A 14353-nucleotide genomic window follows, 5' to 3' on the forward strand; every position below is an offset into this window, starting at 1 on the left:
CATTTTTCTCACAGTCTCCCTTAAATAAAGGGATCAGATGAGACTTGGAAACATTTCTTGCCAGCTATTTGTTTCTCTAATGTAAATCAAAGACAGACTGATAACACACAGCAAGACAAGAGCCATTATGTCCTGCTTCAGGAATTGCTTGTGATTCCTTTTTATCATTATTATTACTTAAACTAATGAAATGTCTCAGTTCCTTTTTGCACATTCTTCAAGGGGAAAGGACAAGATTAAAGACTTGTGTATATCTTTGATCTGCTTGTTTTCATGTTTGCTTTCTCTTATCTGTCTTAAATAGACAAGTTCATGACTTACATGCAAATGAGAATAATTTACTTTTTAAAGGAACAGGAATATCTTGGAGTAAAGCCATACTTTCAAAGGATTCTTCCATTTGAATGAAAGGCATGCTATCACTAACCAATGATTTCTTCTAAATGGTAAGAGGCATTACAATAGTTTAATGGTTTAAAGTAAGGCTTAGAGATTTACAATAATAAATCTCATAATCTCATTAGTAAGGCTGCAACATTCAGTCCTGGACTGGAAGAAGTTAAGAATATCAGATGCAGTGGTCTTGCAGAGATGGTGATGCTAGTTTAAAAGAAAGGGCAGTAGCATGGAAAGAATAGCTTCTCTCTTTCTGAGGAAGTAAAGGACTGTAGATGCTGTGGAAGAGAAATTATGGTAAGTGCTTGCCTATGAATGGCCTTACTAATCTAGCACCTTTGCAGGAACCTTGTGCCTTGCACAGATTGAAGTGCACTGTCAGGACAAAGTATCAGACACACCTCCTGTAGGACACATTAAGTCTGTGGACTCCATCATAGGAAATATCTTCCTAAGACTGTTTCAAAGATTGATGTCTCTATTCAATGGTCCAGAACCCTCATTCCAAGCCATGACCAGTAGTCTTTCTTCTCAGAGAATTGTTTGACCCTCCATATGTTGCCAGTTACATACTGAGGTAGATCCTTCAGTGGAGATTAACGTAGGATGCACAGGATTGGCCTCAGCTCAAGTGCAATCGTTGCCTGCTTTGGCTTTGACTATCCCGCAAAACTCATGGAGCCCATCTGGTTTCAAAATAACCTTACAGAAAACTTCTTAACAAGAAACCAATGGAAAGAAATCACACAAATGAAATATGGTCAACAGGTCTAGCACTTAAAAATCATTCCCTTGCCATTTTCTCATCTCACAGATGACAAAAAGAAAACTCTACTATTACTGGAGAAATATGAAACCTGACACACTGACAGGGTTGCGTTTTGCTTGTTTTTTTTAAGCCTGTCTCCTGGCTGTTGCAGGGCTGAGAGAGCAAGTCACATTTTGCTGAATTATCTTCAGGGCTTGACATGTAATTCCAAACTGCCTTCAATTAGCTCTGCAACCTGACGTCTCTTGATGCAAACAATTCCCACAGTCTTTCACAGAGAAACTCTCTCATCTTCAGGCAGGCTCCAGGAGCAAAGCACTGTGGAAGCAGATTGCCTGTTCTTTCCATACACAAATACATACTTTTCATTTCAAAAGGGCATATGATCAGGGCAACAACCTACTTCCTGGACATCTTGTTAGGTGGGAAAAAAAGAGGAGGCCTTGGATTTCCATCCACATAAATATTACTACCTATCTTCTACTTCCGCACGTACCATACAGTTGTCTGTGCTAGAGATGCTCCTGAAAATCAAATGTAATAACACACAAACTGAAATGTAAGAGTATTTGTAGCTGATGCCCTGGTTGCAGGTGCACAAGCCCAAAATGGAAGACGGTTTTGTGCTCCACTGCATGAGATCCCAGCAAAGTTGGGACAAACAGGCAAGGATATTCAGTGAGAAACCTTGAAGTCCTGATTCTTTGCTCATCAAAATCAGGCACCTAACTGGAGTGAGTTGTGTCTTTCTTCTGGCACATGAACCTGGATTTTGCACACATGGTGAGGAAGAGTTGTGGCTGAAGATGTACATGCTGTATATCCGGGTATCATCTCCCTGGTGAGTCCCAGGAAATTATTCCAGGAGATTCTTCAGTCTTTCTAGATGACTCTCACTAGCTGGACTTGTTTTCCTGATGGATAATTAAGTCAGTTCCTTTCAAGTTTACTGCCTGATCAGCAACTTTTGCTCTATGAAAGAAGGGAAGTGGACCTGGAAGGGAGGTTCACATAAAAGTGGACAAGGAGGCAAAGGTGGTGATGACGCTTGACGAAAGGACACAATGTGTTTCTCATGAAAGGAAGACAGAGTTGCAATTGGTCAGCTTGGAAGAGGCAAAATGGAAGACGAAATAGAAAGGCTTGGAGTGACTAAGAAAAGATGTTCAGGAATCTTGCTTTCACATAACAGTGCAAGACTCCTCCTGCTTGGAGAGCGTGACTTTTTCTGCTAATAACACTTCGCAGTCAGCCACATTGTCCCATTCCTTCAGCACAACGCCCAGACTACTAATCCAGAGGAGGCTAAACCACTCCTGGTAGCAATTCCAGTATCAGCTAAACCTAGGCAGGGCATGCATGAAAGAAGTTAACAAAGAGGTAGGCATAGGTTATTATTTGACACAGAAAACATAGGCCTCCACAACCCATTGCTTTAAAACAGCAGGATTTAAAATGTCTCAGATGTCAAAATGAATTTAATATTTTAAAATTATTTTTGTTAATTTTAACTGAAGTCTACTAAATGAGTCACAGCTTTTATCGCGTTGTGGAATAGCAACTGATGGCACAACTTTCTCTCAATGCACCAGTTGGCTCCCCCTTCAACTGATGCACTGTTTATCCAAACATTTCAGCATTTGGAAAAACCTAAGCCTGAGCACATTGGATACAAATAGAAGGATGCATCTTCCCTAAAGTTGGCCAGCGAAGAAGGTGCTTACAACATACACGAGGCTTTTCAACAAGTGAGCACAATACCAAGACATGCAAGTTATAACGCCAAAAGCTTTTGAGTGCAATGACAAAAGAAACTTGCTCCAGCAAAGCAACTCAGTTTTCCTTACATATACATGAATATCCAAGATACTAACACAGAACTTTGTAACGCTATCCCTGTGCTACAAGAACATGTGACAAAGGAAAAAAACCAAGCAGAGCTTTAGAGGAAACAGAAAGGAGCCCTCATGGAAAAGGCAAGAGTAAGCTGAGCTCTTCTGGACTACCTACATCATTGTATTCCATATGTAGGACTAAAAGAGGAAAAATAAGCCACAGCAACACATTAACACAAAAAGGTGAGCTTTGTTTGCATATCACTACTATTTTTCATATAAAAAAACCTAATAAAGCAATTAGAGGTGATGTCAGGCAAAACATGAAGAAATTCTAGTTTGCCCTGTATCACTGCTACAGCTTTGGGAAAAAATCAGTAATAAATACTTGCTTAGGAGGCATGCTTCCCTATTCTTCTTAAGATCACATCTAGTAACAAATTTATCAAAACCTCTGCACAGTACAACTGCTTGTGCATGTTAGTCTTGTTCAAACTCTGGAAAGAAAATACTGAAAAGGAAGTCTGCGTGAAGATATAAACCTATTAATTTCAAACTAGAGCGTATTACCTGAATGAGCTTCTTATTTTGCTGGGTCTCATGTATATGTATGTCTATTTACACTGGTAATCTGCCTGTATAATTGCTTGATTGAAAGCATGCTTGTGGTACTCACATACATAAGCTAGGCACACTAGTGCTTTTGCAACCAAAGCATCTAAAAATTATAACAGCCGTTGCAGTCACAGCCAATCTGTTGCCAGTGATGTTCAAATTCCAGCTGGGACAGTCTTGCTCTTGCTATTCCAAATTTCATACTGTGTATTTAAAATGAAAGTAGATTCTTTCTGTCTGTAAATACAAAGCAGCTGCTCTCTATTTCAGAGGATGCTTGAATTTCAATGGAGCAGGGTGAGGGATCCCTATACATTAAGTATACATCACAGAGTGTGTGGCAGTACTTTTCTCTACAAGTTGATTACTAACGCTCTCAGTTCCATTTCTTCTACAAGGTAAGCATGGCAAACCTTCCCCTGCCCCAAGAGTAATTTATTAAAGGTCCAGAAACATCTCTGAATTACAGTGCATTTTTTCCTTGCAGTGAAATGGTTATCTCCTCAGATTTCTTACATTGATAATTTCTACCATACTATTAGAATGAAATGTAGAAGCCTCAGCTTCACAGTTCTGCTGATGCGAAGATAGCTGCATCCAGACAAGTAAGGATTGAATTTATTATTATCATTGCTATTATTATTCACCGCTCAACTACCACAAGGATGCACCGTGCCTTATAAATCCAGAGAGCCTCAGGACCCACTGTTCATTCCCACTGCTGTTTACTTCTCTCCAGCTATATAGGTTTCATATCTCTTTGAGGGAGTTTGGACAAGATTTCAAAAGCAAAAGCAACAATTTAATAATATTGGTGGCTATCACTACAGCACTTACATCTTCAGTGATCATTGTTAAATGAAGAGAGACGTGCTTGCCTTTCAAGCCCGAGGCTTGAAGTAGTATTCAAATGAAAACACTTCGTTCTTTTTTTCTTTCTTCACTTACTGTGAACCCATGTTTCACACATGGACATTCACATCCCTCACTATATTTTCATCATCATTTTGATTTTAAGGGTTGTTAGTTATATACTTTCCCATGTCACTTGGCTATATGTACCAAGGCCATCTTTTAGCTAAGAAACATTATAAACTTTTTATTTTTTGTGTTTTGCACAGGGGAAAACCCCCCAAATACACATACACTATATTTATTTCTTTTTTTCTGAATCCCATCTATATTGACAGCAGTCTTGACTTTTCCCAAACACAGGCATTCTTACATCCTCAGTCTTTTCACTTCCCTGTTTTTTTGGTCTGGTTTAGTTTGTTGTTTTGTTTCGGGTTTTTTTACCACACATTCACAATTTCCTCTAATTTTATTTGTAAGCTGAATCCCACAGTGATTTTTTTGGAAACACAAATAGCCATTCCAGCACTGCTCACCTGATTTCTGTCTCTGGCATTGGCGTAGCGGAATCGCTGGATGTAATAGAAGACCAGCCACGCCAGCGAGATGATCATCAGCACGATGAAGGAGATGGAGACAAACACCACGGAGGTCCGGCTGACGTACTTCTGCAAGTTGCGTGTCCCGATGGTTATGTACATCATCACAGTAATGTTCCTCTCCAAGAGGCTCACTATCTCTTTTCCTTTGGGTTCAGGAATCATTATTGCTACAACATCTTCTAGGCCTATGAGACAGGAAACAGAGAAAAGAAACCTTAAGCAAAACAAATTATCGGCATGTAATGAAACGACAGAAGGATGCAGCAAGGAAAAGAAGAAAAAAGTTTTCAATAGCAACCAGTTACAAAGTGCATTTCTAGAAGCTAGCCTTGGTGAGATACATAAAATGTACTTCATGAGTTGCTGTAAACACAGAATTCCAGTGGTGCTGAGGCTTATCTAGACGATCTTGCTGTAAGCACTGAAGAAAGAGATGCTGCAGTCAGCATCCTTTCATGCAACACTCTACATACATTCATCATAGCTTATTGCAAGGTCATGAGTCTTTTGAGAAGCCCCTCCAAACTCCACACTCATATCAGAAATACTTTCAATTGCAGATTCCCACATGGTTTCATAGTCTGAAAGCACCAAGGCACCACTACCCTTGTCTGGGGCTGGCAGCATGAGAAACCTGCAGGGACAAGAGCATCTTGACACGTTCCCAACTCATCTGCTGCCCCATGCTGCCGGAAGCTTCCCACAGCCTGAGCCCACACAGACATTTGGGAGCCCCTGCTGGGGGCTGGATTTGCTAACTGATGCAAGCTTAAAGTCAAGAGCACTGTTTCATTCCACAAAAAACAGTACTGCAGCCCAGGCCAGCACCCAACAGTTTGCAGCATGACCCACAAAGATGCAAATCAGCACAGCCGACGTGGCAAATGGGTGCTCACTAACAGGATGGGGCAGGCAAGTCCCACAGCCCTGTCTAGCCTTCTGGATCCATGACCTTGTGAAATGGGCCTTCTACCATCCATCAATCCTTGACTCTGCACCAGCTTTCCTTTCTGTACAGAGCTGTTTCATTTTATTTGCATCACATGCTGCTGAAACTATTTTCCTTTCATAATTTTATGTCCCCTTTGTGCATGACCAATACAGTCTGAAACTATCTGGGATTGGGCAGCACGTTAAATGCATTTTCTGGCTTTATATATAAACTATCACTGCTTTATGGTTTAATATCAGAGATACTCTGTTCTTCCACTCCACGAAACAAGTACATAGACAGCTTTTACACCTAATAAAGTCAAATACTGACTAAGTGGCTAAGGACAAAATAAATGGATTTTACTGTAGAAACGTGCTAGAAACAGCAGCATACGAAATGATCACAAACTGGCATTTAGAAAAAAAGGTACAAAGTGGAGATGTCTGAAGTCAGAGAGACATCATCAACATCAGCATGTTGTTAACCCCATAGGTACCTGTATTTTGACTTTGGCCAAAGGACCAAGTGCTGCCTGCCTAGAGACATTTATGGAGGTGGCATGGGACTGTTGACAATTTTTATTTTCAACAACTTCTCCCTCTAAGCTGATATCCAACCCAAGTTTCACCAGTGCACCACTTTGCCCTGGTCCTCATGGTCCAGCTCAGATATTTCTCCACCAAAAAGCCCTGGGAGTTATAAACCAGGTTTTCAAAAGTAGTTAGATGCTAAAGACCAGGAGCTGTCTATCAGGATTTTGGATATACTAAAGCAGACAGATGGGTGGTGTTAAATGTAGAACACCAACCATAGTGGAAATTTTTATCAAATTCTGCTGGATGCCTCAATCAATTGGAGATATTGAAATAGCTGTGATGGACTGTTGCTATTCACACACGAAATCTGCTGCAAAACTGGGAACTGAGCCTTCCTCTCTGAAGTCCAGAGCAGAAGTGCAAACTGCACCACTCTAGCTCTTGGGAGACTTGCCATCATAACACTCCTGATTATGAACAGGTCAGTCAATGACCAATGGAAATCAATAATTCGGCTGACTTTTATATACACACACACACATATATATATATACACACACACACATATTGAACTGAGTTTTATATATCCATGATAGGAAAGTTAACATTTCTGCTGATAGTCTTTCACAAAACATTTTCTGCTATTTCCCTTTCTTTGTCTAGTAATAACCCACCTTGAGTAGCTAAGATAAATCTACCTCTGCAACTCTTCTGATACCTGCTTATTACAAAAGGCTAATGCAAACGTTACCCTAACAGGGAGAACTGGCCAAGTCTCAAAGTGGTTGAGAAGGACACTGGTGGCATGCCAGTAATTTTCCTGCAGTCAATAAGACAAATTGTCTGGAGCAGTGCTTAGCTGCCCACATGCCTTGCTTTGTCCTCTTCCTTTCATTAAAGAAAAAAATAATATTTAAAAATCACTCTACAAGAAAACCAAAGCAACCACTTCACACACAGCCAAAAAGAACCCATAGTGAAAAATTCCACAGCCAAAAATCCAAAACTAATTTCTTTGACTCCTCTGAAAAGCCACCATTCTGACCCACTCCTTGTCCAGTACAAGCCTCTAACATCACCTTCAGGACAATATGGGACACTATGAACAACGTTACCTGAAAGTTTACAAAAACAGAAACGTTTTCAGTAGAAAATACAGGCTGTACCATATCTGTTTAATTATCTCGAATCTTAAATTTCTTTTACAACTTTAACAACATGTTTATTATGTTTAATTCAACTGAATATAACCTAGTACATTACAGGAGAACTGTAAATAATGAGCAAAGGCTAGATATAATATGTTGCAATTAAAGAATTACATTTGATTGTTCAATTATGAAATTACTATTTTTGTAATAATTAAACAAGTGCTCCACAGTTGTCTTTAATAATAAGGTAATGAAAAAGAGGGAGAAAAAAACCTGCATAAATTTAACTTCATTCCTGTTTTTCGTCACTGCTCCTTCTGATTAAACTACAGCACAGCTTTCTGGCTTCACTGTGGAAACATAACTGGTTTTGAATAGAAGCATAGCCACAGACCTCCCTTTCTCTGTTCTCTCCTCTGTATCTCTCTGCCTGGTTAGTTCACTGTCACCTTGAGCCTAAGGCCCTTTATGATACTTTAAAAAACATAAGATACTAAGTAAATTGCTATGGATATATACCAAGTAGAATTGCATTTTGAAATGCAAAGTAGAAGAGACAGCCATTGCAAGATGAAGGTAGCTGCTTTTATTTATTCAAACCCTTAATATATTCAAATTGTAGGCTATCTGGTTATTTTCTTGGAAAACATTACCATTTGTAATGAAGCATTATTGGGAAAAAAATACTCAAATCAGCAATAATAAACAGGAATTTTTCAAAAACTTTTTTTTTTGAGTTTATGACAATTTATCCAAGTCATGATCGAGAAAGCTTAATGACCTGATTGATCAAACAGCAAAGATTTTTAAATCAAATATGCCCAATACTAGAAAGAAAAAATATAAAAGAGAAAGTAGTTTATTTCCCTTTTCTCCCTTATACAACAAAATATTTGTATTACCTCTGTTTCAGTATCTAATGACACATGGGAAGCTCCAATGTACATGAAAACCACACACATTCAAGAGGAGAAATGAGACTTCAATTTCTACTGCCAGGTACACGTTTATTCAACAGACTCCAAAACCAGAAAGTATCTGGTATTATGTACTGATGTTTCTCTGGCAAGTTAAATGCTAATGATGCTTTTCATTCAGCCCACCCACAATGGTAACTGCATTTTGTGGCACTTGTTACCTAACACAATTCCTTTCTTTTTCTGGCCAAGATTAATGCAGATTTTGACATGAATTCTTAAGTAACTGTCAGGATGAAGCAGAAATTAATAAATCAAAGGTATGCAGGCTGCATTGAATAGATTGCTTTTCTTCTTTTTTGGCTTAGGAAACATTTAACATATCTGTGCTCTCTCTTTGTGAGCCAATAACAAAACAAGTAAGGGTTTATTTAAGTCACTTTAACTTGCTGAAGCATATTTGCCAAATCAAGTATTTCTGGGCAGAGAAAATGTGCTGCCCATCTTCAGGCAGCTCTTCTGAGCTCTGCATCCCACAGCATCATTCAGGAGAGCCATTGGCTCCAGAAGGGCCATGCTGGCGAGCTATGGACAGGTTCAGCTGGACCAAACGCAAAGCCCTGTGGCTAGTAAAACAGGGTAAAAGGACTGTTTCCTGAAGGAACTTTCCTTTATGGGGCTCTGGAATTAATAGTTCTTGAGGAATGGATGAGGGAACTGAGGTTGTTTAGCTTGGAGAAAAGGTGGCTGAGGGGAGACCTCATTGCTCTCTCCAACTACCTGACAGGAGGATGTAGCCAGAGGGGGTTTGGTGTCTTCTCCTTAGTAACAAGCAACACAACAAGAGAAAACAGCCCCAAGCTGTGTTGGGAAGGTTTAGATTGGATATTAGGAAAAAAAAACCTCTTCACTGAAAGGGTTGCCAGGCATTTGCAAAGGCTGCCCAGGGAAGTGGTGGAGTCACCATCCCTGGAGGTATTTAAAAGACGTGTAGATGTGGTGCTTGGGGACATGGTTTAGTGGCAGACTTGACAGTGCTGGGTTAATGCTTGGATTTGGTGATCTTAAAGGTCTTTTCCAATCAAAACAATTCTATGATTCTCTGATGTACTGAATCCCCCAAGCACTGCACATTCCTTTATGGGTCACCCTGGGCACCTCCTCACCCCAGCCTGCAAGAGGTGTCCATCTCCTAACAGCAGGAGAAACTCTGGAGCCAGGGAAGACAGAGCAAGTCTGCAGCAGGTGCCAGCTGCTCTCCCACATCTACACGTGGTGGCAGACAACAGAGATGTGAAGCTGTGATGAAGTCAGAGTGTTTTCTACACACTTCGGAAAAAGACCTGGAAGACCCTGTCCAAACCTCCCTCCTCCCCACAGTACTTGGCTATGAAAATACACTTCAGTTGGGATGCTTTTATGCAAATTTGCAAACTTTTTCAAGAGTAACAATCTGTTCATGGTGACAGAGGAAAAGAAAGACTTGAGCTCTGTAACAGTGGCTTTTGTAGAAGAAATGAACAGATTTCACGTTCAGAAGATTTAAGTAGATTTTCCACCTTGTCCACAGACTGTGTAGATAAAACTAAAGATTTCTTGATTCTGCTATGGGAGATTCAGGGGTGATACTGAAAACAGTCCTCTCTTCTCCTAATTAACAGTCAGACCACATGGTGATGGGCTGTTGCTTGAATGGTTTGTCAATTTTTGACAGGGGCTCTAAAAAGTGGTATGTTTCTGTCACATTTTAGAAATGACAATTTAATTCTTCATGCTTGGCAAGTGCCAGAAGTCAGTTTTAGAAGTAATTAATTGAATTATTTGATTAGAATTCCAATTAAGGAGGCATACAGAGCCTTCTCCAAGATGTCCTGTCAAGATGTAAATAAGGATTTCTCTTATATTGTACATAAAAATTAAATACTAAAGCATTTTGTTTTGCAGATTTTATAACTGAAATCTCAAACACTGTTTCAGAGTTCAAAAACTGCTCTGATAAAACACTGTTCAAGTCCTGTGCAGGGCCCAGGATTGGAAATATTGCAGGCAAGTGCAAGAACCTAAGCAAGTCTTCCTTTACTTCTTGAAGAAAAAAAATCGTTTTTATGAATCAATTTCAGTAACTAGCAGCTATTGGAAAAAAAAGAAAATAAATGCAGATCTAAACAATCTGACAGCCTGCCCATACCCAGCTCTGGAGCACCCTTCCCTGGGCTCAACCCATGCTCTGTGGGTCCTGCCAGCCCCACGCAGTGAGTGCCAAGGCTGCAGTGGCTCCTCCTGCGAGCTCAGCAGCACTCGCTCTGCACAAGGACCTACTGTGCTGCCAAACTGAAAAGAAGGTACATGAAGATTATATATTAGGAAGAAATTCTTCCCTATGAGGGTGGTAAGACACTAGAACAGGTTGCCATGGAAGTTGTGGATGTCCCATCCCTGGAAGTGTTAAAGGCCAGGTTGGATGGGGCTCTGAGCAACCTGGTCTAGAGGGAGGTGTCCTTGCCCATGCAGGGGGGCTAGATGATCTTTAAGGTCCCTTCCAACCCAAACCATTCTATGGTTCTGTCACCAAGAGCAAGGGATCAGTGAGGTTTTGGACAGGACTTCACCCTACAGTGAGGGAAGGCTATGAAGTGGGATGCAGAAGTCTTTGCCTTAACCCCCACAGGGCCCACAGGCACCACCTACCCTCAATGCCCCCTGCCCCAGCAGCCCTGCTCTGCCCTTGAACCCTTCCACGTGCAGGAGGAGAGCTGCCAGCAGGAAAGGAAAGCAGGACCATGACCATTCTCTGTCCCCACTGCTAAAACTGAATCACAGCATGCAGGCAGACCTAACCCCCGTCAAGGATGTCCAGCCTGAGAGTTAAAAAAATGCAGGGGAAGGCCAAAAGCAAAGATAGCATAGCAGCACACAGCCCCGTTTCTGTGGATATCAAGCTTATTAGAACACAAGTTTTCACCACATAATTTTTTTTTTTCTTTTTGACTCTAGAGCCTTTGCTTTGCAATGACGTAGGTGCTTTAATCTCCTCCCACCCACTTTTACAATTTGTTTTCCTTTTCTGTTTAAGAGCAGAGAGATATTTCCTTCAGCTTATCCCTCTTCCTCATTTCCCGCTTCTCCTTGGCACTGTTAGCACTCGCCTTGGTCCTTTGCCCATCTTCCAAAACATTTAACTGTAAATCAGGTTTCCTTAAAAGGCAAATGCAGCAACCATGGAGAGAGGAGTGATCAACACCTTTTCCCTACAGCACTTTTCCCATTTGTAAAAGAAGGGAACTCTGTTAAGCAAACTTTTTTTTTTTCCTTAGACAACTTTATTGTCACAAAATACTTTTCATTGCAGGAGGACAAATACCTAGTAGGATAATCAAGCAACATGTAAAGAAAAAAGATCTACTGATGTTAATGGCTGGCTGTAGTATTTAAGTAACAAATACAATAGTTTTCTATTTGTCCCAAAGTGAACAACAATAACCTCCAGCAGAGTTGTTTTCGGTTCATTTCTTTTGATGCTTAAACCAGGAGAGGAAAGATGCTTCTGGCTGTGATCTCAGACACTGTTTATTACTGTTTAGGGACAAAGAAATTTCTGTTCATGTTTTTGTAATCAATGCTGATTTTGCCAAGGCTGTAAGAGCTCAAAATACATTGACTTCCTCTGATTTTATGCAGAAACCGCAGCAAAGGAAAAGAAGTAAAAAGCTACAAAACTCACAAAATAAAATTCAGCATGATAGCTTCATTTTTCCTGGGCTTGGTTCCCACAGTGTCAGCTCATCAGTCTGCTGAACTAACCAATGCTAACGAACCAACATGGTGTTATTTATTCACACTTAATTATAGAAAACAAGCGGTTCTCTGAGAGGTTTTCTCAGACCCCAACCCAATGCACAAATTTTCAAGACTCGGTTACCTTAACCAGGATAGTACTTCATTACAACTGCTAATCATTTGTACCAAAGACCTCTAGAAATCTCCCTCAGTTTCTAAACAATCTATACCGTTAATGGCATATGCCACTTGTTATGAATTCACAGAATCATAAAATGGTTTGGGTTGGAAGGGGCCTTTAAAGGTCATCTAGTTCAACTCCCATGCAGTGAGCAGGGACACCTTCAACTAGATCAGGATGCTCAGAGCCCTGTCCAACCTGACCTTGAATGTTTCCAGAGATGGGGCTTCTACTGCCTCCCTGGGAAACATATTCCAGTGATTAACCACCCTCATTGTAAAAAAACTTCTTCCTAATACCTAATCTAAATCTAACCTCTTGTTAAAAAAACCCAAACAAACAGTCCTCTGTTCTGAAATTTGCATTGCAATGCTCGATGATTTTTCTCATGTACAAGGTGGCCAAACAGACTCCTTCAAGCAGGCATTAAAGCTAGGATAAGCTCCAACCCACAGCAAAACATTACTACAAGGATAATTTATTAGTGAAGTACAACCTTTTCAGAGTTGTGGCAGAACACACCCACTGCCTGAAGCAGAAGCTGCTTTGCTATATTCATTGGAATTGTGCCAAAAGAAAATATGCCTCAAAAAGCATCTTATATAGTCAGGGTAGAGTACAACGCAAACACAAGGTAGTTAACGTGCCTGGTGCTCTCAGAACAGATATGTTTTCATTTACAAATGGGGAAATTAGAGCAAGTGTGTTGAACTCATTAAAGGCTCTTGGAAGATAAGGGTAGAGCATCTAAATCCCAGTCTCATCCCTGACAGGAAAGCACCACTAAGGATAAATAAGCAGAATGGCTGGAGCTGCCCACATCTTCTGCGGACACCAGGCAGATTCAACACAGCCCTGCCATTCTGAAGTGCCCCTCCTTCTGCTAGCAGGGCAATTCTACAAGAGCTGGTGGATGCTGTTGTTGTCTTCTCCCTGCATGGGGACACGCCTGTTGAATTTGTCACTATATCCCTGCTTTAAACACTCCTCCTTTTAAACTGTGGATCCTTCCCCAGGCAAGCCCATATTTGGGTGGATCAGGATGTTTGCCCAGAATATGGTGTCAAAACCGTTGGCTGCTCATACTGGAATGGTTTTAAAAGGCAGCATCCTCACTGTTTGTGAGTGCTCTCACAACATACCACTCTGGGAAGGGCCAGGGGGGCCGTGAGCTACTGAACCCTGGCAAGAAGCACAGCTTCCCACTGTTGTGCCTCTAGCACAGCTAACTGCAGCAAGGACCTGGAATTCCTCCTTCTGAACTTTAATCCCATACTTTGGCAATACATTAACATGCTCAGCAGAAATGCAGCCTACAGGTGTGCAAAGATACATGGAATACTCAAAAGATAAAATGAGGGAAACACATCAACGACACTGGAAGTATCTGGAGCTGCTGTTTGCAAAATTAAATAACCTAAATGGCATTATATCCTGCTAATAGAGTTATATGTCATTTGTCTTTTGCGGACTTCATGAACAAAGGATATTGAAAACACATGTAAAATTAGGAAGCATGAAACTATCTGCAGAAAAAAATGCAGTTGTTATGCAAATTAATACAGCTTTTAATCCAGAGAAATAGTAATTTTTTTCTGATGTTATGACAAATCCTACCCATTACTCCTAACTTCAGAGGAAGTGTTTAAAATATTAGTGCCATATGCAAAGTAAACAATATTTGACCTTGGAGAGTAAAGTATCATTAGAATTTTCTAAGCTGTTAAAAAAAGAAAGGGAAGACACCTATTAAAACATTTCAACTAAAATGCCTGAGTTCTAAAATGA

The 14353-nt window shown here is 40.5% G+C and overlaps 1 protein-coding gene across 1 annotated transcript in view; it reads right to left on the reverse strand.

The window, feature by feature from the left end:
• RNF150 (ring finger protein 150) overlaps positions 1–14353 on the reverse strand; it is a 127091-nt gene that overhangs the window by 53319 nt on the left and 59419 nt on the right. The window contains exon 2 of the mRNA XM_051618574.1: positions 5004–5254. Within this exon, the coding sequence (XP_051474534.1) occupies positions 5004–5254 (251 nt within the window). The remainder of the gene's footprint in view (positions 1–5003; positions 5255–14353) is intronic.

This window comes from Apus apus, chromosome 4 (assembly GCF_020740795.1).
Source record: "Apus apus isolate bApuApu2 chromosome 4, bApuApu2.pri.cur, whole genome shotgun sequence".
Classification (NCBI taxonomy): domain Eukaryota; kingdom Metazoa; phylum Chordata; class Aves; order Apodiformes; family Apodidae; genus Apus; species Apus apus.